The sequence below is a fragment of the Lichenostomus cassidix genome, chromosome 9 (genome assembly GCF_008360975.1).
Source record: "Lichenostomus cassidix isolate B80296 chromosome 9, HeHo_3.0, whole genome shotgun sequence".
Classification (NCBI taxonomy): domain Eukaryota; kingdom Metazoa; phylum Chordata; class Aves; order Passeriformes; family Meliphagidae; genus Lichenostomus; species Lichenostomus cassidix.
The window spans coordinates 24,289,868-24,317,410 of NC_139490.1; the positions used below are offsets into that span (position 1 = coordinate 24,289,868).

Below are 27,543 nucleotides of genomic sequence, written 5' to 3' on the forward strand. Positions count from 1 at the left end.
CAGATGGTGCAGTAAAATGAGGATGCGAACAAACCAAGAAGCCTCAGGAGGCTTTCTGAAAAACTACTAGGGCCCTGGAAGGGAAAGCTCACAGAGAACTCAGGGAATGAATTATTGGTATAAAACCACACCACAGAAGAGAGGTAGGAGAGAATGGACTTTCTGAGCCACAAGGAAGTTGAAATACTGAAAAAAATGTACTTTGACATCTCTCTGAGTAAAAAATGAAGCAGCACAAATGAAGGGCCAGTATGGATGGCTTCCTCCCTCTTCTTCTGCATAGAATTTACAGCTCAATATGAACATGGTAAATTATCATCTGGTAAAGGTATCCAGGTGCTGGGGCACAGCTGGTGTAGAAGCAGAATCAGAGGTTCAATAGGTCCACGTGAGATCCCTTTTACCTCTGTGTACTAACATTTCAAGGATACAATTCTCAAATGTATTTTAGATTCAGAAACAAATCTTCTCTGAAACTCTAATTGCTTTGTACACATTCAAGTTTTCTAAACCATGCACTTGAATCTGAGTGCTTAACTTCAAGTATCTTGAGAGAGCATCTGTGTCTTGGGACTCCTGCTCTCACCAAAGCAAAAATGATTTAACACTTCCCCTCTTAAACATAAGTAAAGAATGAGGGAAGCATTCTCTTGTTGACTCTACAAGGAGGCTCAGAAGCTCAAAAAGACATGTAAAAAAATTTGAGTTACTACTGGCAGATACTAAAAGACACATTTCTCTGATCTGTGGCATATTGCTACATAAATCATCCCCTGAGCTGAGACTCTCATTGACAAGACAGAGCTCCATGCACAGCTCTCACATAGGGCCTTTAGACAATGCCATGAGCATGAAACACTTCAGGCTGTGCTCCACCTTCTCTATGTCAGCCTAATTTGCCACACTCAGTTGGTGAACTGTTCCTCTATCACTTCATGAAGATCAACACATGCACATGTACTTGCTCAGGAAGCATTGTTAGGATGGCACTTCATCAAAGAATCAACTGAGGAAGTGCCAGCACAGAATGACACTGTCAATTCAGTGTATTTAAACACTGGGAATAGACAGTATTATGTCAGGAATTCTTACACAGAGCCACAAAGCTGCCTAATCCTAACAGATCTCTTCTGCCCAGGTGCCCCTGGTGTGCTTAACCCCATAGACACACTCGAGCACCAGCACTCCTCCCTGGCTGTGCCCAGGAAACGCTTTGCTGGGCTGTCACGAGCAGTGAGATGAGAGCCCCTGAACACACAGAACCAAAGCGAAGGACTGCCAATGCTCCTTCTCCTGTCAAGCCTCCCCAGCCCGTGCAGCCTGAGCATCCTTGCTACACAGCTCCCCAGAGCCAGAATGTCCTCTAGCTTTGAAAGAACAGCTGGGCCAATGGGCACAGAGGAGTCCACAGCCACAGAGCCACCAGCCCAAGGTAATCAGTGCAATTAGTGCCTTTGTGCTCCACAAATTCAAAGCAAAAATCAACAAATATGGAATACAAACTCTGTTCCAGCTATTTTGCTTTCAAAATGCTTTAAGACTCACAATCAGTTTAATATTTAATTTAAACTGTTTCCCTTGCAGTTTGAGCAGAAGAAATTGTTCTTGCTTTGTACCTTAATGCATGACTTTTTAAGAATTATGAAAACCAAATAATGTTGTGCTCATAGGGGTTAAATAAATATACATAATTGTAATTATCCCCAGACAAAGACTACAAAGTCAAGCAATTCTGAGTTAAAGTTACACCTCAAAGAATATAAGGTGCACATACGTAAAGCATCCAGATATCCTTAATTGCCACAGAGTAAAACAATGGTGGAGGAAATTCAAAACAAATATAATAAAATCAGAAATCTATATCTAAGCCATATAAACTTCAATTTTTCAATCACTCTTATGAATCTTGGCTTCTTTACACATTATGGTTGTTTGGGTGTATGTGTATTAATTTTCTACTCATCATCTTTAAATTTAACTCTAAAACTCAAATTTCCTGTGATACAAAATTTTATTTAGGGATGATTACAGCAACCTTCTAATTGAGAAACCTATTTTTTTCTCACCTAATGCCAGACTGGTACTTACTAAAGACAACTTTAACGTCTCCCTAGCTCCTTCTCCCTGAGAGCAGGTGCTATAGCCCCAACTCCAGCGTTTTCTGAAAGCAGCTAAAAAAGAAGTACTGATGAGACACCATGAAATAACTGCAGTGATCAATGAGGGAAGTGGGCAGTGCAGAGAGGAAACGTGATCCTCTTGTCAGAATCTTTTTGCATAATCATAACAGTAACTACTCACAGTTTGGGACTCTTCCTGGCTGGTCATACATAGAAGCCTGAGAACAGGAATTCTCCAGTGTGTGTACAACAGCACCACAAACTCAACTGAATGTGGCAGTACAAGATTTAAGTGTAGCCCACAGAGTGTGCTTGAGATCACACAAACACCACTGCAGAACTAAGCTCACTCTCACTGTGGTACTCAAGTCACAAACAACCCTGCGCTTCCTGTTAGAGGGAATGTACATGAACCAGGAAAAAAAAGTCTTTTCACTTGCCTCTTTTCTTTTCTGAAGCAGCAGCTCCAATCTTTCATTAGCTCTTTTGCCAATCATTTTGTTTCTCTCAGCTTCATACTGCCTCTGTGTATTGTCCTGATGTATGCTCAGGTTTAAGGCAACATTCACAAGAGCAGTCATAAGCTTCATAGCTGCAAAGGCACAAGACAGAACATGACTCTTTACCTGTAGTCAGATCTAAGAAAAATATTTCCTCAGCATATCCATACTCACAGCAAAAAGCCCCTCGACCCCGGCCCAGCCATCTGGAAAGGCACTTCCCACCCAAGCAATGCCCATGTCCTTGGTCCATAGCCAGAAAGCAGAGTCTATAACCCCCACAGTGAGCTGCAGGCAGTGCTCCTTGCTGCCTTCTCCAAATGAGTTCTGAGTGCACCAGGGAGCCAGCCTGTGAGCCTGTAGCATGAAGGCACCATGAAGGCAGCTGCTGGGGCATTACAGCCATTTCTGCACTGAGAGTGCCACCAGAGATGGCTCCATACTAAGGGTAACCTTAACCCAATGGCTGCTGAGGATGCCTCAGTTCACAAGGCACCACAGCACAGCTCCTCTGAATGCAGGTCTGACACTGCTCTAAGTCAGCTGTACAGCTGTATCAAAATGCAATTTTTGTTTTCACACACGTTGGATATATTGTTCATGTCTGGTTTTTGGTACTAAAATTTACTTTTACAAAAACATTAATAAGGGTCTTTCGCAAGTTCTTTGCGATTACATGGTACAAAGCATTTTATAATATTGAAAAACCAGCAAAATATTGCAACAAACTATCACATCCTCTCTGATTAAATATGCAGCATTGCTTCAAGGTATAAAAGCAACCACACAAATAGAGAAGTGTGGCTACTCTAATTGATTTACACTGCTATAGCTCAAAGCTGGTGGTGACCTACAGATACTTCTTCCTACAGCGAATCATCCCTCATTCCAATTGACTAGCATAGAGGAAAACTGGAAACAGGGACCTTCAAGAAGAAAACACTCCTTCAAGAAGAAATGCAGGTCTACAAGTAGATATTAATAAACTATATCAAGACTGAACTCCATGGCATCATATTGATCTCTGCTCTTTGGGACTGCAACACAGTTAAATGTGCTAAAAACAGCTTGAAGGAAATTTGTAGAATCAAAGCAAAGCTTCAAGCTTGTTAAAACAAGCAAACAAATAAATAAATGGTATGTATCATCGCTGATAAATGCTGAGATCTTTGGCAGCTCCTATCCCTACTGCAACGTTAGATAAATGTGTCACTAATGCAGGAAGTCAGCAGTGGCTGTAATAACTGCAGTTAGCTGTGATGAACCTAACCTTTAGCATCAGCTTATTCTTGCTAGAAGTTTCTAGCTACAGAATCCATTCCAAACAGTGGAAACTCTTTCTTCCACAGAGGACAGGGCTTGGGAAATGACTCCAATATATCCTTCTGTTTCCCGTCTTTTCATCAAGCCCCTCATACTTTCCAAACACGTGCCCCATGCAGGGATGGCCAATCAATCCCAGGGAGCAGAGTGCAGACCTCACTCCATAAACTCTTCCCTAGTCACTCAGTCAACCACAATCTGAGCAAACAGCAAATCAAAACTACCCAGAATTGCAGACAACATCAGATGGAAGGGAATACATATTAAATAATAGGCATGGATTTCCAGCAGGTTATCTAGGCTGAAACAGTGCTCACCTTGGAATACTGAATTTGTAGAGGAAACTCCAAACCTGGAAGCTTAAGCCTGCATAATTCAAGGTTTAATCATCCCATTGCTGAGTATGGTGAAGAACACAAGGGAATGTGTTTCCAAAGGAGTTCAGCCACTGTGAGTTGAAGGGTTTGGGTTTCAGTTTTAAAATCAAAATGCACTCTAATCTGGAGGTTTTTTTTCAATATCATTGGAAACCTGCCTCTTACTTTGATTTATAACAAGAGATGAAATTGTAAATAAATTCTGATTGTATTTGTTGGAGACTGGGTGTCAATACACTTGAAACTGAAAAAACCTGTATAAGGCTGATTGTGGAAAGACTAAATATTAACAAATATTGACTGTAGAAATACTCAGATTATGACAAACGTCTCCTGCAAAAGTTTCAAATACCTGGCATGATCTATGAACTTTGCAATAAGATGGATTTCTTATCATGTGACATGTCCAGCTGTAGACATCTACACCCAAGCCAGCCACCCTAGCAGTTCTTTGTAATTGAGAAAAATAGTTCCTTGTGGGGAGCAATTCATCCTTCTTACAGAACACATCACATATAGGTGTGATGAAACACATGAGGAAAGCCCATTTCTACCTAATGATACACTCAGGGCTTTCCTTGTGTGTAGCAGCTGCATTGAAAGGCGATGTGGTTGGAGGCAGAAGACAGGGAGACCTACAACCACGGTGCAGTGACCCCAAACCTTATGCTTCTTCAGAGTTAAGGTACAGATTACTTCTTCTGGTGGATGGAAATTCTTTGATAATACTATTGTCCTGACATTTCTTTAGAATAAATTTAAAATATCATTTTAGAATTAATTTAAAATATCATTGAAAAGCGATGTCGTTGGAGGCAGAAGACAGGACGCCCTACAACCATGGCCCAGTGATCCCAAACCTTATGCTTCTCCAGAGTTAAGGTACAGATTATTTTTTTCTGGTGGATAGAAATTCTTTGATAATACCATTGTCCTGATATTTCTTTAGAATAAATTCAAAATATAAAATGATTCCAACATTCTATACAACAAGTGAACAACTAATAACAAACTACAAGATATAACCATGCCACTTTTGATCCTCAGGATTCAGTGGAAGCCCTGAGTATGACAGGAATCCCTAACTGCCTCAGCACACTCCTTTCCAAACAAAAAAAGGAGTTCTTTAAGTATAGTGGTACCATACATCGTATTTGGATTTGACAAAGCTCTCCCCAGTTTTAATGTTGGTCAAGCTCCACCTCAATCCAAATGTCAAGTAATTCTCGCAGTGGATAAGGAGCAGCAGTTTCTGGGAGGGAAGCCCTGGGTGCAGCTGACTCACCAGCCAGTGTGCTGGTGTGCCGGAAAGCGCGGACCTGCGAGTCGGACAGGCCGGTGAGCAGCGAGATCACCGTGTCCATCATGTACTCGTCGTAGATGATGCTGTACTGGCACTGCCGGATCAGCACCCCAATGAACTCGCAGAAGTTCGAACGGAACTTCTTCCACTGAGGCCCGGGCATGGTCAGAGGATAATCACCGCTGTCCTGCACAACAGCAAAGGAAAAGATCAAGGGTTAAAGGTCTCCCCATTTGATTTATTTTAATGGTGGTGTAGCCATCATGGTCTAAGGTTCTAAGCTAAACATCATCTTGTTCCTTCAAGCCAAGAGAGAATAACAAATAAAACCAACACATGATTCTTCAATACATAGGGAAGCTCATTAGCATGAAACCATTTCTGCAAAGACATCACTGTAACAGTTTTACACTTGCAGTATTGGCTCCATATAGTCCAAAATAAGTACCGAGACTCAATTCTTTTCCTTGTGTCCGGCATTACGAAGTGGGAGGAAAGAATGAGAAGAGACTATTTCAAAGTATTGAAGGTCAAAGCCTAAAGAAAGGCTTATGTGATTGAAAGCTTGTGTCACTCTGTATCGCCACTTCAATTCCAGGTTAATATTCCAATCAGCTGGTTCCCCTCCCCACGGATTTTGCTTTGCTCAAGCTTATAGCTCAGTGCAGTTTACTCAAGCTAACAGTTTTCTTACCAGGAAGCAAACACTGCCCTGTTTTATCTTGTAAATGCAGCCTTATTCTAGGGGTAGCACTTGCCTTCTGATAGCAGTAATGGCAACTTTACCACAGATTTTTACACTTTATCTTCAAAAAATGATTACAAGATTGGACTAGGCACATACATTTAAGTCCTCCCCAGGTCTGCTCTCACTATATTTACTTCACTCTGTATACTGCGTTTCAGGGAGACTGTTCCCCCACAGTCAGAAAACATTTTTTCCCCTCAGTGAAAAAGCCTGAGTACAAATCTCCCGGGCCACTTGATTTGTAAGTCCATTTCAGAGTCTCCAAACCATCAAGGCAGTAATGCTCCATCCTGAATCTCTCAGCCAGGATAAGAAGTCAATATACAAAAGTTACATCCATTTGTACACATTTATTCTGTGTTTTTGTGAGGAGCAAACACTTTCCTTCTCAGGAGTTCCCTTATCACCCAGACTGAACCACACAAAGGCCCTAACATGAGCACCGAGGAGCTGCAATCAAACAACCTTGAACGTAAACTTCATAAACAACATTGCCCTGCAGAAAACCCCCTAGCCATCAAATTTAACCAAATCACACCCATTTCAACCACACCAAAATAACCTGATGGGTCTCTACATGTGAACTTTGGTACATAATGCATGTGTTTGAGAGGTGTGTGTTTATGCAGGCTTTTGGAACAGATCCTTAGAATCTCTAGTGCTGTGTGTAACTACTCACACCTGCATGGTGTATTTTTAACCTACACATCAGACAACTCTTCTGTAAAGCCCATGAAGACTGCACTGCGAACAACTCATTTGGCTGAATTGGGAAAAATAAACTTACAATAAAGTCACCTCATGGTTCTTTTATTCCTGAATACCAGTAAAAATATTATTCATTAGTGACACTGACATGGTACTTGATGGCCCAGTGCTTAGAAAACTCAACTAAGTCTTTGTTCACCTGCCGACTCCAGGACAAAAATTATGAGGGAATTCACCTACAAAACACCTGTACTCCTAAGCCAAGTAGCCAAATAGTGCAGCCAATGGATGTCCATGGAATTCCCTGTCCCAAAGTGAACCTGTGGCAGCAGTGAACAAAGTTATTTCCATCATTTAAATCCTGCATAAGCATTCCTCCACTCGCAAGGAGGAAAATCATTACTTCAGTACCTGCTATAAATGCAAACATCAGGCCAGCAACCAGCTGATTCCTGCAGCACTCATGGAACAGTGGGATGATTCAGGATTTCTGGGGTACTGGGGGAGCTATTACAGAAATGACAACAGTTTATTCCAGATTTCAAAACATTCACTGGGCTGCAGCCTAGGACTAGCAATTTTATGCTTTTGTACTAAACCCCACAAATTCTCTCACAAATCCATTCAAGTGTTAAGGCAGAAGCTAGAACTGAAACTTTTTTTAGAACAGTAGAAGTTCTGAAAAGTTTTAGGTAATGGAGAAAGCAAAATCAGGTATCAGTAACTGTAACTCTTTAAGAGTTGTTGCTTTTAAGTACATTCATAAGGAAGAGTATTGTTCTCCTATGAGAAAAAGCTTTAAAATAGTTTCTTGCATCAACTGTGGGACAGTTGTCCAGCAAAAGGTGCATATGGCTGTAGTCAGGCATTTGTTGAAACATTTGTTGTTTAAGGTCGTGAACAAGATAGAAATCGTGCAGAAGTACATCCTGGAAAAGAGCAATTCTCATATTTGTAGTTTTCTTGCTTAACTTTCTGAATCGCAGCCTTGGCATTCAATTCAGAACTGGTCAGAGATACTCCTGTCCTACAGAGAACTCCTGCTCCAGCTTTAGTTTCCCTCGCTGAACAAAATGAACACTCAGAATACTCAGCTTTTTATACATGAAAAATCAAAGAAAATACAGTTCAAAAATCTCAAAGCTAAAAATCATTCTCCATTAGGAACATGTTTATTTTGACAGAAGATACCCAGTCTGAATTGTAATTTACTTGTTTCAAACAAAATGCTCAGATCTTTTGAAAGAGTATTTCTTTCTGTATCACTGTTCCAAAATGGTAATTTTCATGTCAAGTTCCTATTTGGCTTAAATTGTCATTTAAAATGAACAAAACATTAATTTGCACAGACAAAACAGAGCAGAATGCTGCAAAAGCCTGCAATCCTGTCTCATGAATGTGACATGTCAGGAATCTGGAGCTCTTTGTTGTATGATGGCACTCCTAAGAGCTGAAGTTCAGCACCCAGAATGCCCCCACTACTCTCAATGGGATGACAGTTTTCCTGTTCCTCCTCCTGCATGCTCTGATGAACCTCTCTCATCCCTGCTGCCTTGTTACACCTCATCCAATAGCTGAAGGTGCTGCTTTGCTCGTCAGTGCAGTTTCCCATACTGAGACATTGCTCATCCAATGGCCCATTGCATTTTTAATTTAAACCAGGACTATATGGTAACATATTTCATAATGTTTAAAACAACTATTTGCATACTCTACCTCATCAAATTCTTCTGTCATTTTCCTTATTATTTCTGCATTTTGCATGTTCCTGAACATTTCAATTCTAACCGTACCTGTAATGTAATGAAAGAACATGAGAAATTACCACAACACATTTTTGTTACATCAAAATATCAGTGTTTTTCTGCTGCTAAACAAACAGCTCAGTAATGCATATAAGAATGCGTAGAGTACAACAACAGGAATGCTTTGAACAAGTCTGTCTCTTGAAGAAGTAGGGAAATAGAAATCATCTGTCCTGTAATGTGCTTTCCAACAAGGAGTTAGTATCATTTTTTGTCCTTTCACTCTTTGCAGCGAAGCAAGTGTGATACAGCAGTGATAACTGTGGAGGACTCATGTCCTGTCTGTAGGTGCCCAGTGCTTTCAATTTTGTGTGCAAAAGCAAATGAGCACCATCTTTCAGTTCTACAGCCACTCCTGGTGGCTGTGCACTTTCCGTGTCAAGTGCCCTGGATGACAGATACCCACATTCTCTATGCACAGCCTGGGAGTTGCCACACTGCTTAGCTCAGGACCAGCATGGTTTATGGACTGAAGCAACCTTTGCAAACCCAAATGCTCCAAAAAGCTCAGCCAAGACATGAGCCAGCTCAGAACCAGAAGCAGCAACTCCATCTGTTTTTCTTTCATGTGGATTTTCCATTCCCCCATGTTATCTGAACGGTGGAGTCGATAGGATTAACTGATTTTTCATCGTAAATCAAACAAAGCTAGAAAAATTGAAAATAGAACACAATAGCTATAAATGAAAATTCTTGTGACTTGATCAAAATTCAATCAGTACAAATAAAGTATCCTGACACATTATTGCCTTTGCAACTACATGCTATCTAAACATCCAATCATACAACCCAGGGCAACATGAAGTCTTTTGTTTTTACTGCCACATGATCTTCTCTTCAACACTTCACAATCTTCTTTTGTTAATGGAAGAATAAGCAAACTGCAGAACTTCAAAATCCATCCCATTATCTTTAGCATTACAAAAAGCAAATCTCTCAGCTTTTGCAAAAAGTTCAACTGGATTAATGATCCACTGCATGGCTTCAAAAATTCAGACCATAATAGAAGCAGCTTAACAACTAACACTATTAGTCCCTCTACAAAGGCTAAATAAACATAAATTAAACATACTAAATATTAGTCAAAAGTTTTAATTTGGTATTTTATTCCTTGAGAAAGAAGCATTAGAAACATATGCATTTCAAAACATGCAAGCACAGTCAGAACACACCAAGCCTCTATATGTTAGTAGGAGTACAGTTTTACAATGCAGATTAAATATTGATTTTTTTTAATTGGCTTTGCTTCTTCATGAAATAATATTTGTTATCTACTGCATACTGGGCAATACGGTCAACCTCAGTTCTGACAATGGCAATTAATATTTGTGCATGGTAATTTCCATATCATTAATAAACATTTACTAATGCAACATACCAATATAAAACCAGGAATCCACCATCTGACAGTTGGAAATGTATTTTCTCAGCTTGGAAATCACCTGTACATGCAGATATATTTTTGTACTTCTCCCAGTATTTATTTTGTATTTCTCCCAGATATGTTTTTGTATTTCTCCCAAACTCTCTTCTCTGAAAGTTTTGTTTTGGCTAAATGAAGCAGGTTCCCAGTATGTCTCAGAGCAGTGGACAGGTACTATTCCAAATCCTCCTCTGCTGCAGGAATGCCCCTTTTTCTCACGGCATGCTGGCATCTGCTGCTCTTCTCACTGGCAGCATACTCCTCAGTCAATAAATAACCTACTGACCTTTGTTATTTCACTGGTTTATAGCTCTGATTTATTCTTACCTGTTTATGGCTTCTTCTAAGAACCTAAAATAGCCTCAGTTTCTCTGGAATCATGGCCAGGCTATTTCCCTTGCACCAGCAGAAGTGACAGAGCACCACCTTCTCCTTGGGCACTCAAGGGTGTCACGGAGCAGAGGTGTCACGGGTGAGGCTGGGGAGATCCTCCAACACCTTCCAACAATCAATGGTGCAGTTCTGTGAGCCCAGGAGGGAGGAGCATGCACACCATGAGACACACTCCTGACATACCCCAGGGCTGCCAGGGTGGGCGAGAGCTCTGCACTGCCAAGGGCACATCCGCCAGCACTCAGAGGAGTGGAGAGCAGCATTTACCAGCCCACTGTCCTGGCTCATTCTTTCCCCAGCTTTTCAGGACCCAGTTTACAGAAGTCATGGAAAGCACAAGGAGTGTTTCTGCTTATCTGGCAGTAGGCAATGGCTCTGGCCTGACTGCTTTTCCTACCATCACCTCTCCCCCACCCAGCCACAGCACAGCCCCTTGTTTTTCTGGAAAACTGATTTAACACTGTGTACATGCTATGAAGGCTCTGCTCACATTGCATGATGTCACCACATTTCAGCACTGCAGTGGCCAGCACTATTCAAACTCATAGTTTTTACGACTAGTGAAAAGCAAAACGTTCCCATTTTCAGGTGAATAACAGATTTTCTATAAAGCACAATTGTAGGACAAGAATGCATTCCTGAAGTCTTTACTTTAAGTTGCTTCATGTCTTCTATCCTTTTATAAGCTGAGTTTTACCTCTGTCATGAAGCTCTCTCTCTATATTCAGTGAAGAGAATTTAAATTGTCTTAGTCCATTAAAAACTGAGAAGCCTATTTTACTTCAGGACTAAGTTCTCGGTTAAAACCTATTCACACACATTGTGTTTTAAAAATTCTTCTAACTGACATGTAAGTATATGTCCTTAATGACCAAATTCCGGTTCGACTTTCAGCTAGACAAGTATCAATTTAATTTGTCAATAATCACAGCAAGAGTGAAAAGAAAAAACCCACACAGAGTCCCCAACCTAATTTCAATGAGAGAAGAGAAAGATTAAAAGGGCATATACAACACTGGATGAATATAGCTTAAAAACCCCAAAACTGTTTCCAAAACCAGATACAGTATATTCAGGAGATATAACACACCATTGACTCAGTGGCTTGAAAAGATGCATTCAGAGTAAGAATAACTAGTTTAATTATTAAGGTCTGCAAAAGCAAAGCAACAGTAAGAATCTCCAAGAGCTGAGCAACAACCAGCCTTTACCACCAGGAGTTAAACAGGGTGCCCTTGGGAATGTGGGTGGTCCCATGATTGCACTTCCACCTCTAAACAGGAGGTACTGGCAGTAACCACTGCAGGCAATCAGGGAACACAATCACACCAAATGCCACACTCCCATGGCCTCCTGCACATGGCAGCTCTGGGATTTCTACAGGAAAGGAGAAGTTGGGTGAGAGAAATAAGTGGTACTCCAGCTCCAGCAGCTCACCGTAATTGTATTACACACTGCTAATGACAACAAACTGCTCACTAGTAAATGGACTCCTGAAAACTGAAGTGCTGATGGAAATAAGTTATATACTGTGGAGGATACTACCTATACTATATGGTCAGTTTTCATCACTGGGACCTTTATTCACCAAAACCACATTATTTTATCCCTTCTCTTTTGGACCACACTGAGTAAGCTGCAAGAAAAGCAGTGGGAAAATTAGAGCTCAAGACTAAGGCGAATGGGTATAAAATATATTCACAGTCTCCTGCCAAAGGAGAATTAATTGTGGCACATTAAATTTGTGGTAACTGATTAGACTGATCTCTCAACCATACAAATGGGAAAAACAGGATAAAGATTTATAGAGGCATTGAGATGAAGACATGAGAAGATTTGCCCAGGAAAGCATATGGAAAACACAATCTGTTCTTTTGCATCAGCTCAAAATCAGTAGTGGGGACCAGAGCACCAGAAACTAATTGAAATTGCCAAGAGAGGGCAAGTTTAATAAGACATTGGTGAGGACGGATGGCAATTACAGAACTGCTGGATGGACAGTATTTATCTCCCTTGATGTCATTCAATGTGCACCTCCTAAATCTTTCTCCCCACTTATAATTTAGATCATAAGAAATAATCCACTTCTATAATGTTCTTAAGTGCAGTTTTCAATCGTCTGAGAAATGGTAATGATAAATTCTGTGTGACAGATGCTAAAGACTGAAGTCAAAACATCAGGAGCACATGATTTCTCAGGGCTCAGCTTGGGTCAGGATACTCTGATGTAGCACTTCCACTGACTGTTTCCAGAAGAGAGCTGTCTGAAACTACCCAAAAATTACTCAGTGTGAAAGTTCATTTTCTGTGGCTTGCCCATGATCACATAAGAACACTGAAGTAGCTCTTACCTCATTGGAATCAATAGGGGTTACTCATTTATTTAAATGGAAGCAGTACGGGGACAGTTGAAGCCCATCCAAATAGATGGTGAGACTCCTAAATCCCACCAGGGCTCCAGATCTTCTATTGATTTCTGGCCCTGAAAACTGAAACTCTTTATTGAGACCAGAGGTCAGGACTTCAGAAAGAAGTTGGTCTAAATACTTGGTTGAATTTCAGCACATGCAGGAACAGAAGACCCATTTATTGATTTATTCCCCAATTCTTCCTGCTGCATGGACTCTACATCGCCCAGCTTCTGCTGCCAGTGAAGGAATACTCCAAAGCCAGAGGCTTCCTATAAAGCACAGACCAAATTCATCCTTAGAGCAGCTTTTGACAATGAACTCTTACTGAATGAATCAGCAAGTATCCCAGTGGAAAAATACGTACAGTCTTGTGCAATTAAAACCTTATGAAACACAGAATCACAGATGACTGTTAAAAAGAATTCTAATGGTTTATCTAAGTCTACCCTCCTACAACAAAACAAATAAAAAGTTTGAATGTGTTCTGTGGAATCTCTTTGCCGTATGAAGGCCTTATACACAGTACACCCATGAAAAGTGCACTCTTGCTGCAGTCCAATTCTCTGATCGACCTTCTGCTTATCAATTTTGCTACATACCAGAACAAAATTTTGTAACCCTTCATTTTTTACATATTTGATGAATACCTGATTTTTACCATCATGCTCCTGCAGTTATTGTATCCTTACCTTTAGTCATTTCATTTTTCACATTTCATGTTGATTTTCAGACCACCGCACAGCACATGAATAAAACAAGTAGTTCTCTTGCTTTAATTCCTATTCCTCCTTTGCTTTAGGCTACAGCTGAGTCTTGAATTTTGGAACAGGGCTTTTATTTTTTTGCCTTGGTTGTGTTTCCCACACAGAACTTTACTTTTATAGCTATTTTTCTCTTCCTCTTTTGAAAACCATTATTGCTGTTTTGCCCTTCATTCTGCTCTCACAGAACTAGGAATATTATTATTATTATTATAATGATACAGCTCATGAAATTGCCCTCCCAATCATGAGAATTGGAGGAGATTATTTTCCATTTGTGTTCTTCAGTTTCTGTTTTAAAAACTTGTCAACGCCACATTGTAAGAATTCACTGGACAATCTTTAACTTGCTCTATTGTGCTCTTTGATGGCACCTCACTAGTTTCAGTCCCTTCCTCTCCCAACCTACTGTACATCATGCAACTCTATACACCAAGTAACAAACAGCAGTGAAGCTTTTGTACCTGGTCTTCTTGTTTTGATGGCTCACAGGCAATGAGAAACTCCTGGCTTCTCTCCCCTTCTACCACCTATACATTTTCAAGAAAGCTGTTCTGGATTTCATAACAAATGTAAATGTTACACAGGACAAGGATTTAGTGGCAAGCTCCTTTTCCTGAATTTTCAGATCTTGATTTTGCTAAAAATCCTTCCAGGGAATTTTTTGGAATTAAATGAAGACCAGAAAAGTCATTACAGAGAACTACATTAGCATCACCACCTTTATGGCAAGGTGCTGTTACAGCTGAGAAAACCTGAAAGGAAATCTTGATGGTGAAATGATGAAACTTTAGTTGTTCGAGTCCCTTCAGTGTCCTTATGGCCCTTTAGTGCTCTTTGCTCCCAATGCCTGACTACCATCTATAGACCCAACTCTGTGCTCATGCCACGCCCATGATGGCACAGACATCCAAAAGACACTGCCACTGAGACAGAACAGGACATTCCAAGGGACCACTACTAAAGCATGTTCAATTTTACCTCTTTCATTACACAAGGCCCAGAAATCTGTTACTGTTCTGGTTTACATAACTCATAAAGAAAGAAACACTTTGTTCTTATTGTCATTCAGAAATTACCTTAGCTGTTTCTGCTGGCCTTTGACACCAAATTCAGCCTAAAGGAAGACGTCTTGCCCAGTATGATGGGCAATATAATCTCTTAATAGTTTTCAAAATATAATCTCAATATAATCTCTTAGTTTACAAAAACCTTTATTTTTAGTGACCAGGTCTAGCCAGAGTGGGTTTATTGGAAATTGAAAAAATGCTCTTCAGCAAGAAAGCATGCTCAGTCCCCAAACTGCTAGTAGAAAAAGAAGTAGGCCTACATAATTTAATGCATGAGAAATACTACACTTCATGTGCTCAAGTCTTAAAATTTTGATAAAGGAAACTCCCTTGCTCTGGGTTTAAAGCAATAAGGCTGGTTTGAGATGGCTCTATAGCATTTGCACTTGCCAAGTGTAAGCTGCTTTGCATCCTCAGGGAGATGATTTACTAGAAGCCACACAATTAACACCCAAACACAGTAAACTTGCAATCTAGTATTTTTACTAAGTTATTTCATAAGATAGATCTTTTCATGCTTTGATGACTCAAACTAGCAATTCTCACAATGCACCCACCTTTTTGTCAAGCAACTTCAGACTTGAACAGCAGTAAATGACATGAACAAGAGTGATAAGCTGAGGAGCCTTTGCTGCCCCAAAAGCAAAAGTTTGTTCCTGGCAAGGTCTTACAGCTTTTGCTCTTGGAAGCCCTAAGCTCCACAGTCACCCACAGGCACACCCTGCCCTGCACTGCTCAGGTCACCCTGGCTGAATGAGGAGTCTGTGACCACAGAGGACACCCACACTTGAGGAGAGAGGCAAAAGCACATATCCAAGATATGCTTCTCTGAAACTTCCCACCTGTTCCCCCAGGGCTGGTTCCAAAGTTCATTTGTGTGAGCACTGCTCATGTTGAGCTTCCTGCACATGTGCTGTGTTTGCTAAGAACATTCCTGGTGGATGTGATGAAACAAATTAACCTCACGATTTCTGTACTCAGCAATCAGCATCGGGTGTTAGGCAGAGGGCAAGCACAAGTCAGTATCACACAAATCTCACATCTGCCAGTAGCTGAGGGCTTACCCGAGCTGCAGGGTGTTAAGGCACACTGTAACTATTGGATTTAACAGCTGATAGTGGCTCCATCATCTCTTAACTCATTTGTATTTTCCATCTCCACATAACTCTGCATCAATGCCACCAGCAGTTTAGCCCCACATTCCTTCAGAAGGTACCTCATTCTATTTCTAAACCTCTTGCCTGATCATTTTATTTGGTAAACCAGGACTTTTTTGCAATGCATGAAAAACTATTCCTAAATTTGCTATTCTTTTACCCATTGCTTGGTTTTTTCTCTCTAAATTTGTGTATCCTTTAGGAAGTAGGATGGTCAGAACTACATTCAATGCTCAAGATGCAGGTAAGTTTGAGAGAGATTTTTTATGTCTAATATATGTACATACAAATTTGCCCTTTATTTCTAATTCTTAACTTTGCCTCTCGGAGCACTGCCAAGTACAGAGGTTGTATTTTCCAATTATTCACAATGACAGCAGGCTTCAAGAGCAGAATGCAAGTAACTACAGCTTATCAGCGCGTGTGTGGAAACAGCCTTTGGCTGCCTGCTGTCAGAACTGACTCAAACCCAGCAATGTAAACATAGGTAGTGTGGAGGCTGAGCTCCAAGTTAAGTGTAAGATACAACAATGTAAATATTTGGACTAAATCCATTTAAGTCTATCTCCTCTTTCCCATTGCCTTTATCACAGGCTCTTTTCACATTTGCTCTCCCTCCTCATCTGCCCTGTGAACAGGCTCCCACCAAAGCTTCCCTCTGAAATGAGGGGCCAGTGTGGGCACAAGTTCTTCCCTCCTCCTGGGGGAACCTGTATGTGTGCAGAAACTCCTGATCTGAGTGGGCAAAGACAGTGGTGCCAGACGCTCCTCAATGGGGTCAGGTGACAGGACAACCTGACAACCCAAACATGAGCACACTGCTGCTGTGTAAGCATTTCTGAAGCCACCAATGGAGAGAAAACAGTATTGCCACTGCTAACAAGCGGCATCCCACCAGTCCCCTGTTCCTGGGTCACAGCCCCAGTCCTGGGCTCTTGGGGGAGTTCTCCACAGCCACAAGTACCTGCTGTGTGAGCTGAGGCTTGGCACCAAGTGTCTCTTGTTATAACACAAGCTCAGGTGTGGGATACTGTAATAGCAAAGGCCTTGAAAACATGCAGTCTGTCTGATAAACTCATTTCAACTGAGAGCAATTCCTTTGTACCATAACTGTACCTTCTACAATAAACCCCAGAGCAATTTTCAAAACACTGAGTACTTGTCGAAGGAAAAATAATGGATTTCTGTTCCACCACACTGGAATAGGCTTCATATACTATAGATTCTTTATTATGCATTCTTCTGGATAGCTAAAAGATTTAATCCACCAATTTTAAAAGCAATAAGTATATAATTAATATTTTAACTCAGATTATTTTTCCCTGTTCCGTTTCCTATGATTTTTACCAAATGTCCACTAAAGGACAAATTCACAGCTTCTTATTTTCCTTAGAAATCTAGAATTGTAGAGTAATTTCAGCTGACGGAATTCCTGACTATCAGCTAGTCCAAACCCTTCCCAAAGCAGAGATCCAAGCTAGATCAGGTGAGTCTGAGTATATCCTAGGACAGTTGAACCCACACTGGGATCAGCCACACAGGGCTCCCTGAGCCCTTCTGCCTCCAGTGTCCAACCACCTCACAGCAAAGATGTTTTCCATTCTGTCAAACTAGAATTTCCCACGTTCCAACTGGTATCTGTTACCTGCCACAGAGCTACGTGAAGAGTCTGCATTCCCCTTTTCTCTAGTCCCTTAATAACTGAAGGAAGCAGCAAGATCTTCCTTCAGCCTTTTCAAGACTGAGCAATGCTGTTCCCCAGCTTCTCCTCACTCGGCAGAGTGAGGACTCCCCTGAAGGCTTCCTGGAAATCCAGGCTGACTCTCTTAATCACATCACACTTATCTACATTTCACACTTCAAAGAACTTGGAAGCTCACTTTCATTGAAACCAAGGACATTCACTTCAGTGTGCATCCTTCCTTCCACCCTCTATGGATGCGCCTGTCCCACCTGCAGGCTCCCAGAGCTCAGCAGTGATCCACATGCATAGTGTCAGTATCACAACACTTCTTCAAATGTTTTTGCTATATTTTCTCTATGAGAGAAACAAATTTCTTGTTAGTCAGTGTCAACATCTCTCTACCACATAAAACAAAACTCTATAAAACATGGTACCTCCACTTTCCAGAAAGTTAGGAGGTAAAAGACAGTCACAGGAGGATTATATAGCTACGGTCTATCCTCTTTCCCTCAGTCTTTCTGCTTTCCCTGATGGAATTTTGATCTTTTCCTCAGTCATCTATTACTCTTATTTCTACCTGTATTTCCCACTGTTTCTCAGAAGTAGTAAAGAAGGGATGAAGAAAAACAAGTCCTAAAAGAAATACAGAAGGAGAAGTAATTTTCTAGAGATTTTTGATTGATATGACAGGCTCTAGAGTCCATAAGACATAGCATCTAATAAGAAACTAAGAGAGGGAAAAAAAACCCCCCAGAATCCTTTACAGCACCCTTCTTCCCTCAAAGCAATAAGCCAGACCTCTTTGTTCTACACCTGGGAGTTTCCAAAGAACCGACAGAGCTCAGAAGGCCAAAGGCAAGTCCCTTGCAGCTGCTGATGGAGCATCATACTCTGCTCCTTCCTCACCTGCCTCTTACTCCTTGAGAGAGAACTGCCCTTGTTTCATTTTCCTCAAGGAAGCTGCTGTTACCTGCATGAGAGATTCCCAGACACAGCTCTGAAGAAATATCCTCAGTTCAGGGCCTCTACGTTTTCCTGCAACTGCTGCTCCAGCACATGGAAGGAAAGGACCAGGATTACAGGGGTATCTGCATTTGATATCCATACAGTGCCAAAGCTCACTAACAATGACACACCAAACAGACTGCTGAGCTCCAGCTTTCCCAGAGCCAATCCTTACTTCTCAGTGTTCCACATCACCATCTGGAGAGCCACCAGGCCAGGGCTGACCAGTGTCCTCCCCTATCCTTTACTCGATGGTAAAAAGCAGACACATTAAGCAACAGTAAAACAGAGGCTTTGTAAGCACTGCAGAGCTGCTGCAGAAAGGTGAAGACCTTTATCTGTCAATTTGAGGAAAGCTGGTGTGCTTCGAAAAGTGAGACAGGAGATGCAGAGATGTTGTGAAAACAACTTATATCCAAAACATTTTATTTCCCTCATTAAATGAAAGACACCATCTACCTGCAACATTTCTATGGTTTTTTTATTAACCTGAAAGAAGGAAATGAGACTTGGGTGCACTTCTGTCTGTAACTGCACTGCTTAATAAATTCTAAACTTTTTGTTTAACCAAACCTGACTAGTCTTGGATATAAAGTACCCCAATAAATTTTACAAAAGCAGGTCATTGAATGGAAGCCAATGATGTCATTGGGGAACAGTATGAGCCATGACCCCCATCTGTTAATCTCAGCCTCTGACAGAGCTGGAGACAGACAGGGACACTCACATTACGAATGCTGCTGCTTCTTCAAGAACAGCTTCACCTGCAGCACAACCACCTCCTGCCCAGCAGTGTGTGTCCAAAGCTTTCTTGGAGTTACATAGCATCCAGAACACTGTCTCTCATAAAGCTTATCCTGCACTTCATAAGCACATTCATCTGCTTTTGTATGACTCAGGAAGGTTGAACACAGATACATCAGAAATTCCTCTTCATTAGTTCTGCTTTTTAATGAAATAACTTATTGAGAGTATATTAAAGACCAAAACATTTACTGACAATGACCTGTGAAAAGACAATGAAAAAATGTGGAGCTGCAGAGGAAGCAACGCCCAAGATCCCATGTGAACTGGACACAGAAGGGTGCTAATCAGCACAGGATTTGAAGCAGATAGCAGCCTCCTGCTTTCCCCTGAGAGAAGAACAAGCTGTCAAACCTGACAGATGTATTGAGGAATTGTAAAGGACTGAGCAAACAACTAAGAGACAACTTCTCATGCTAAAAACTATATATACTGTTTGACTTTGTAATAAAGGCAGATTCATTTTGCATACAGCAAGTGTTTCCCATTCCATATGCTACAAAAAATTAGCTGAGCTAGCTCAAAGCAATGCCTTTATCTTTCTCTCTCCTCAATTAAAAGTATGGGAGATGAGTGGAATTCTTCTTTTTCATATAATTATTTCTTCCTGCTTTTCTAGGCAAACCCCCCCCATTTTCTCTTAGCTGTTAGCCCATTCCAAAGCCCCTTTTTAGCTTTTGACTATCTGAGCACATGTATGGAGCATTTTACTGTAAGGAAACACAAAGAATTTGAGAAATCTCATTAAAAAACCACCTAATCTTTGTGCTTAGAAATTAAAGCCGAAATTAAGATGTGCCAAACTTCAACTGCTGTGTGTAACCTTGATTTAGTCTCTCTGTGTGTCAGCTTCGGTGAGTCATCAACCTCCAAGGCTGTCTGCTGTTCTGTGTAGCTTCATTAGCACAGAAAGCAGAATGATCTGGGGAGGGAGCAGGAGCTGTGGAGGTGACATTGTTGTCTCTCTGACGTGTGCAGCTCTGCTGCAGCCAATGAACCTGAGAAGAAGCGCAGACAAGGGGCGTTCTTACAAGAGGGTTGATAAGGATGCTGCAGACTGCTTTTGCTTTTATTCCCAAGGTTCCTGTAAGAGTCTGGACAATTGAAACCATGTCTAAGATGGTCCCTAACTTTCCCCATTTTCCAGGTATCCCCCCTACAGTCTCATGGATGAATGTACAAAAAAGCAGCACACAAACAATTGCAACCCCAGGTACCCTGCGTGTGACGCCATCCTTCAGGTATGTAAAAACCCCTAAACATAAGAACAAGGGGCAAAGCTGGAACTGGCCCTTCCTTACCAGAGAACATAAGGAAGAGGGCGTAGGCTAGACTCCTGCTTTTTCCTTATTGCAAATATGTATGTAGCAGACAAAATTAGGAACTTCAAAAGTTTCAATTCCATGAACTTTAAGAAGTCTAAGTACTCTCAGCTTAGTCCTTAGGCAATTTGAGGAGAAGGAAACCAGTAAAAGCAATGGTTTAAACATGTCACAAGTTACCTGAAAAACCTCCCCTCCAGAAGTGGCACAGATTCTCCATCTGCTGCCTCAAAAGCTTTTGATATCAATGACTCTGTGCCTGGATTGGCCATTTCCAGAGCAGAAACAGGATCTTTACTTAAAAAGGGATTTACAAAGATAACTAGAAGAAACCCTATAAAAAAAAACCACCCTTAAAGTAAACTTTAATTTCTAAATTTTTGATTGGAACTTGGCTACTATGGAAAAATAAGACGAAGCATCATACCAAAAGTGAAGTTAAAACAACACAATGAATAGTTGCTCAACATCTTTTGGCATGGGTAAGAGAGAACACATATTAGAGCCAAAATCTGTAAAAGTCTGGATATGCTTCTAAAAATACAATGCCAGAGGGAACTGTCACATCAGAACTGAGAAACTATGAACTGCTGGAACACACACAGATCACAGCAAGTGTTGACAGGACAAATATAAATGGGAATGTGGAAAAGGGAGCAGAAAACTAGGAAAGCTAAACATACAACGTATTTCTTAACAGTCTGTGTTGAAGACTCACTAAGGAGTATTTGAGAGCAAAACATAAAAAAGATTCACCTGTACAAACTTAGTAATACTAGAAGCCCAAAACTCTGCATAAGTAATAAAGCAGCAGGGCCTGAAAAGAGTGCTGAAAGACAAATAGTAATAAACAGCAGATGAATTACAAGAGGGAATGGAAAGTCTGAGTACTTTAATTAACACAAAAATAGTGGACTCAAGGGGGAAAATTAATCAAGTGCTGCTAAAGAAAAAGGAAAGAAGAAAAACACAGAGGAATGTTGCAAGTAAAGGATGTTTAATCAGAAAAATGCCTTCAATCCTTAGTTATAACTCCTCTTAAATTGCTTTGGATCCTCTACCTTACAAATTTAACTACCAGAATTAGTTGAAATGGTGGATTTTGTGGAAATTAGAAACGTCTGTAAACACACCATGCATCATCATACAATTCTTGGTAGATACACAAATGGAAGACACAGAATAAAGCAGCCAGCTGACTCACTGAGTGACAGAAGGGACCCTAAACTGCATCTTGTTCCAATCGCCTGCCATGGACAGGAACACCTTCCACCAGACCAGGTTAACCACCCCATAACTCCTCTGGTTGTGTCTTAGAGCTTGGTGGAAAACACTTTAAAGTGGGAAAATACAGAGCAATACTGTAAAATAAACTGTTTTAACTGAACCTACATCCAGTGTTTTAATTTGTAAAGGGCATTTCATTCTCTGAGTACTTTGTAATAGAGTATTTCTTTCCCCCAGCTTTCAGCACTTTTTGCAAATTTTCCTTTTAGGACTTCTATCAGTTTAAGATGTCTGGAAGCCTTAATATCAGGGTTTCTTTCCTGTGACATACTCACATTTTTAAGTTTACCGGAATGCTGAGTTTTCTGTACAGTACGTGGTTTTTTGGGCATAACTACATTCTCATTCCTGTCAGCATAGACTCTTATCTACTAATTGCTTTCTTGTCCTTCCCCCATGAATTCCTTGAAGCCCACAATATAAACACCAAGGGGTTTTACAATATGGACCACCTGCTTGATGAGAATATTAAAGAATGGAGTTACATTGTAATTTCTGGCCCCATTCAGTGGTATATTCTGGCTCCATCATTCTGCAGCAGCTTAAAGCACTCCCCCAACATGTTAACCAGGTGAAAAGAGAAAACTGCTATTTTTGGCTGTTGAAGCAAAGTAAAACCACTGGGATGTATGGCTGCCTGCCTCTCTTCCGCTGCTTCCTAAGCTCCTCTGTGGAGAGGTGTCCTCAAAGAACATATGCCTTTCTTGCAGTTTTCAGAATCCATTTTCCCTTATACTTTGCTGCATTTAAAGGCACAAGTTGACCTCTCCATCCTTCATTCTACTGTTATAGACGTTTGAGTTTGCCCTTCTCCTTGCATTTTCTCTATAAAAGAGACTTTATATATGTAATTAACCTTTTATAAGTCTCTAGGGAGACCTTCTAGCACCTTCCAGTGCCTAAAAGGGTTCCAAGAGACCTGGAGGGGGACTTGGGACAAGGGCCTGCAGTGCCAGGACAAGGGGGAATGGCTCCCACTGCCAGAGGGCAGGGGTAGATGGGATTCTTCCATGGGAGGGTGGGGAGGCCCTGGCACAGGGTGCCCAGGGAAGCTGTGGCTGCCACTGGATCCCTGGAAATGTCCAAGGCCGGGGTGCATGGGGCTTGGAGCAGCCTGGGATAGTGGAAGATGTCCCTGCCCATGGCAGGGGTGGCATGAGAGATGAGCTTTAAGGTCCCTTCCCACCCAAACCATCCTGAGATTCAGTGACTTCTAATACTTTGTTCCTGTCATTACAGGCTGACAAGAACTAGAGAGAAATGCAGGGAGGACTGCCCATTTTCACAGTCCCTGCCACCTTACAGTGTTTGCATGAGATCAAAGTGTCCAATTCCCTACGGGTTAAATGCATTTTTCATCACAGTGTGATGTCTCTTTCTGTTTCCAGTCAGAAGAAACTGAAAGCTTTGTTCAGCACAGGCAGAAAGGAGCATTTCCTGGGGTGAAGACTTCTCACCTTCCCCAAGAGCAGCCTGTTCTTCCCAACGAAGTCGCCAGCTCAGAGCTCTATAAAGTGATTTTTATACACAGCACACGACTGAAGGATAATCCTGCTGTTACAGGCTACCATGGAAACCAGAGGAAAAAAAAAGGCCGAATATTAAAATGTGAGAGTGAGAACATCCATCACTGCTATTAGACAAAATGGTTTGCAAATGCTTCTACTAATGGGTCTGGGCTGGAACCTTTCCCGTGTGCCACTTTCTCCTGTAAGTGCTACAAGTGGAGCAGAACACAGGACAGAGAAAATTTTCAAAAATCTTTACAGCTCAAGTGTACTCACACACAACAAAAAGAAATAAAAAGAAGTATCTGTTTGACAGAAGTAACTCCAAATGTAAAAATCAAAAATTAAACTCTAATCTATAGATTTAATTAGAAGCTGACAACAAATACATTCAAGAGTGAAACATCAGAATAAGTTGTTTCTGCATATGACACCAGTAAGTCAAAGGCTCTGAGAACACAGGAGTAATAGGAAGGTTTGTTAACCTTAAAAGATGCTGCTTTCTTGAAACACATCTGCCTCCTCTTCGTCAATGAAAAAAAAAAGTCACTTTGAATGGCTAACTAAAGTGACTTGAAGAACATAAGATGAAAATCAAAGTGGGGGGCAAAGAAGGTTTGAACCAACAGTACAGAAAATTGCCATTATTTATGTCACCACGTATTGAAAATCCACCACATCTAGATCTATGTGACTAAATACACATACGGTTTGTTTTCACTCTCATAAATTGCTAGAAGTATTTCTAGGTCCTTTTCCCTAAGTCACAAGAACTTGTAAGTTATGCAGAGCTTTATTTCAATAATGATGAAATAAACAAATAAACAGTAGAGACAGCGGTAAATCTGACAAACTGCATTAAGGGTTTTGCAAAAAAATTATGCCATAACTTTGTAGAAGCAAATTCGTACAAGAGATGGTGCCTAATAAAGACCAGTGACTGCTCCTGAGGGGAAGAGCTCTAATCAGACCAAGGTGCTTTAAACTTCATCTTTACACAGGGCCAATGCCACAGCTGGCGAGGGCAAACACCAATAGTTCAAAGCTGAAATTTAAGTTCTGGTGACCAGAAAGAAATGCAAAACTCTATACCTGATGTCTGAGCTGATGACAGGAGCCCAAGAACAGGGCTCAGCTTTGCTGTGGTCATCAGTCCTTAAACAAGGGGACAGAGGCTGCTGGCCAGGGAGCTCCTGGCTGCTCCTGAAAGGTCCAGGAGCACTTTTGTACAACAACCCTTCCTACGCTTCCAGGTATCCAAAACCATTCCACCATGCTTCCTGCTCCATGCAAATAAGGAAAAGACAAAGTAAAGGCCATTTACACCATTCTGCCCTGTAATGGCTCTGACTCCAGCAGTGCCAGAAAATTCTGTCACTTCCAGTTAAAAGGACATGAGCAATTGTAAGGCTCAGTGTGGCTAGCACAGGTCTTTCTCGTGAGAACATTCCGTTGTGTTTTATAAACAAAGATAAAGTTTGGATGTTTTTTAAACAGTGTCTCGAGATGTGGACAGTTCAGGCCTGGCCAATCAGGCCTAGGGGGAGGTTTCTGGCTGACCAATCTGGGCAACCTCTGAAAAGTCTATATATATTGAAATCAAAATAATAAATTTCCTCTTTCTTGCCACACTGAGAACTCAGGTCTTTTCTCTGCTAGCGGCTCAACAGCGACAGCTCAGCTGGTCATGATTCAGGTTAAAGACAACTGAGGCAATCTGATCAGACTGATAGAAATAAGGAAAGAAGTAGGCAGTGGTGGAATGTGAGCAGGACTGGATCTGCTTTAGAGTCCACTTCTAAGTTAAGATGTATCTTCTTTGAAACCCAAGCCTTTTTTTCCCTTGTATCCAGCTACTACTGAATGCCTTCAGATTAGGAATGTATTGTATTTGGTTTAACCACTTTTTTTGTGACAGAGAATACAACTTTTTCATTAGGACACAGACCCTTTTAACCACCCCATCTTCTCTTCTGAAGTCATTACTGCAGTGTATCAGCACTGCACTTAATCAAATAATTCTATGGTTTCATTAATGCAAAGGCAAGAGAACCGTAGTTACAGCATTTGCTGAGAAAAATGTCATTTTTGCAATTTAACTCCTACCCTTGGTCTGCAAAAAGTCTGACTAAACCTTCAGCAGAATCTGCAACTTTGGAAAGGCCAGAGACATGAGGACTTTTCCAATTTGTAATCCAGTCAGAAAATATCTAAGATCTAGTGGTATTCGGTTGCTTTTATAATTAGCTCTTGTCTTCACAGAAAGCCCCATCTATGTAAACTATAATGAATCCAGCACTGTATCTCACACACTGGTAGCAAACTCATATCCTGACATAATTTGCTCACAAGTCTTAGAATAATACTGTCAAAAATAAATCACATTAAGGCTTTTTCTCATCTGCTTAGTACGGAGGATGTTCCTCCTGTAAAAAATGTGTAAAACACAGAAAACCCCAGAAATAAAGAGAAAATGGCACAGATCTGGCTAGTAAGGCAACAACTATTCTGAATCCGAGAGATACTTACTGCTCTTCTCTTAAAAAGCTATAACATTAAAGCACCATCTAACTGAGAGACTCCTCATGTTTTACCTCTGTAGTCATGTAAGTAGTGCTATTTTCCAGATCAATATGGGTATGGATGTAATTAAATTAATATAGTGGAAAACAAGAAGTAGTATTTGAACTCCTTGCACAATTCATCTCCAAATGAGCAGTGCCAAAAATAATTTTACAAGATCTGTGTTTACTTAGTAGTGCACAGGGGCAGAACATAGATTTTGTTCCACGCTTACACGGAACGCTTTCATTTCCAGCAGAGATTTGAACTTATTATACAGAACTGGCAGTGTAGAATTAATGTCAAAGCTAATTTGTCTTTCCTTACGTTATATATTCGCTTTACAATATTCTGGTACCATGAGTTCTGTCAATTAATTCAATAAATTTATTTTTAGTTATTTGAAAGTTTATATTAATTCATACCCATAAATTACTTAATGGCTGATTTTAGGCCAGCTCATTTTTGGTCTGCTGTCGTACATGCAGTGCATAGTTCAATATATTCAGGTAGCAAGTAATAAAGAAAAATATGTTTGGTTTAAATTACTGTTGCTCCTGTTACTAATTCATAGAGTGAAAACCTTGGACTGCAGTCAGACCTCACTACAGCAGGTATTTAATTCAGATTTTCAAAACACAAACAGTTTGCCCATCCTTCGTGTCTCCTGCACTGAAAGTAAATTCCTATGGCTTTTTCCCACTTGTTTCTGAAAGTAGCAGGGTACATAATTTGGGAAAGAAATGCCATTAGCTCACAAGTGACTACAGAATGTGTTGCAACACTTTGACGCTTTTTTACACTTTCAGATGGAATGATTTTTTATTTTTCAATGCTTCTCATCTCTAGAGGAGTTGAGAAAAGTTTAAAAGAATTTTTTTAAAAAGAGTAATTACTTTCCTCATAGCCAAAGAATCTCTGAAGAGCTAAAGAAGAGGAAAAAGAAATAATAAGGAAGAAAGAGTGTATGAGATGACAAGTATGAATACATTCAGCAGCAAACTGAAGAAATACTGAAAACCTTTTGGATTTAAAACAATACACACAACAAAACCAAAGCTTTGATTTCCAGAATGTCAACACATATTAACTATTTGTACTTCTTCACAAATTTTGATGTAATCACATTAATTGGTAAGTGTTTGACATGAACTTTTTAATCCTACCTGTCTTCATTTAAAGAACTGATGAAACATTTAATGTATGCCTGGTAATCTGATTTACCTTCAACATAAGCCATTTGCATCTTATTTTCAGTTTGAATTTTGTAAG

General features: G+C 40.6%; 1 protein-coding gene across 4 annotated transcripts in view; it reads right to left on the bottom strand.

Moving 5' to 3' along the window:
* Nucleotides 1-27,543, bottom strand: part of STAG1 (STAG1 cohesin complex component) — a 168,337-nt gene that overhangs the window by 67,494 nt on the left and 73,300 nt on the right. For all 4 annotated transcript variants that reach the window (XM_085069985.1, XM_085069986.1, XM_085069982.1 and 1 more), the window contains 3 exons: nucleotides 8,796-8,872; nucleotides 5,606-5,810; nucleotides 2,561-2,712 (listed from right to left, as the gene is read on the bottom strand). In XM_085069985.1, coding sequence (XP_084926111.1) covers nucleotides 2,561-2,712; nucleotides 5,606-5,810; nucleotides 8,796-8,872 — 434 coding nt within the window. The remainder of the gene's footprint in view (nucleotides 1-2,560; nucleotides 2,713-5,605; nucleotides 5,811-8,795; nucleotides 8,873-27,543) is intronic.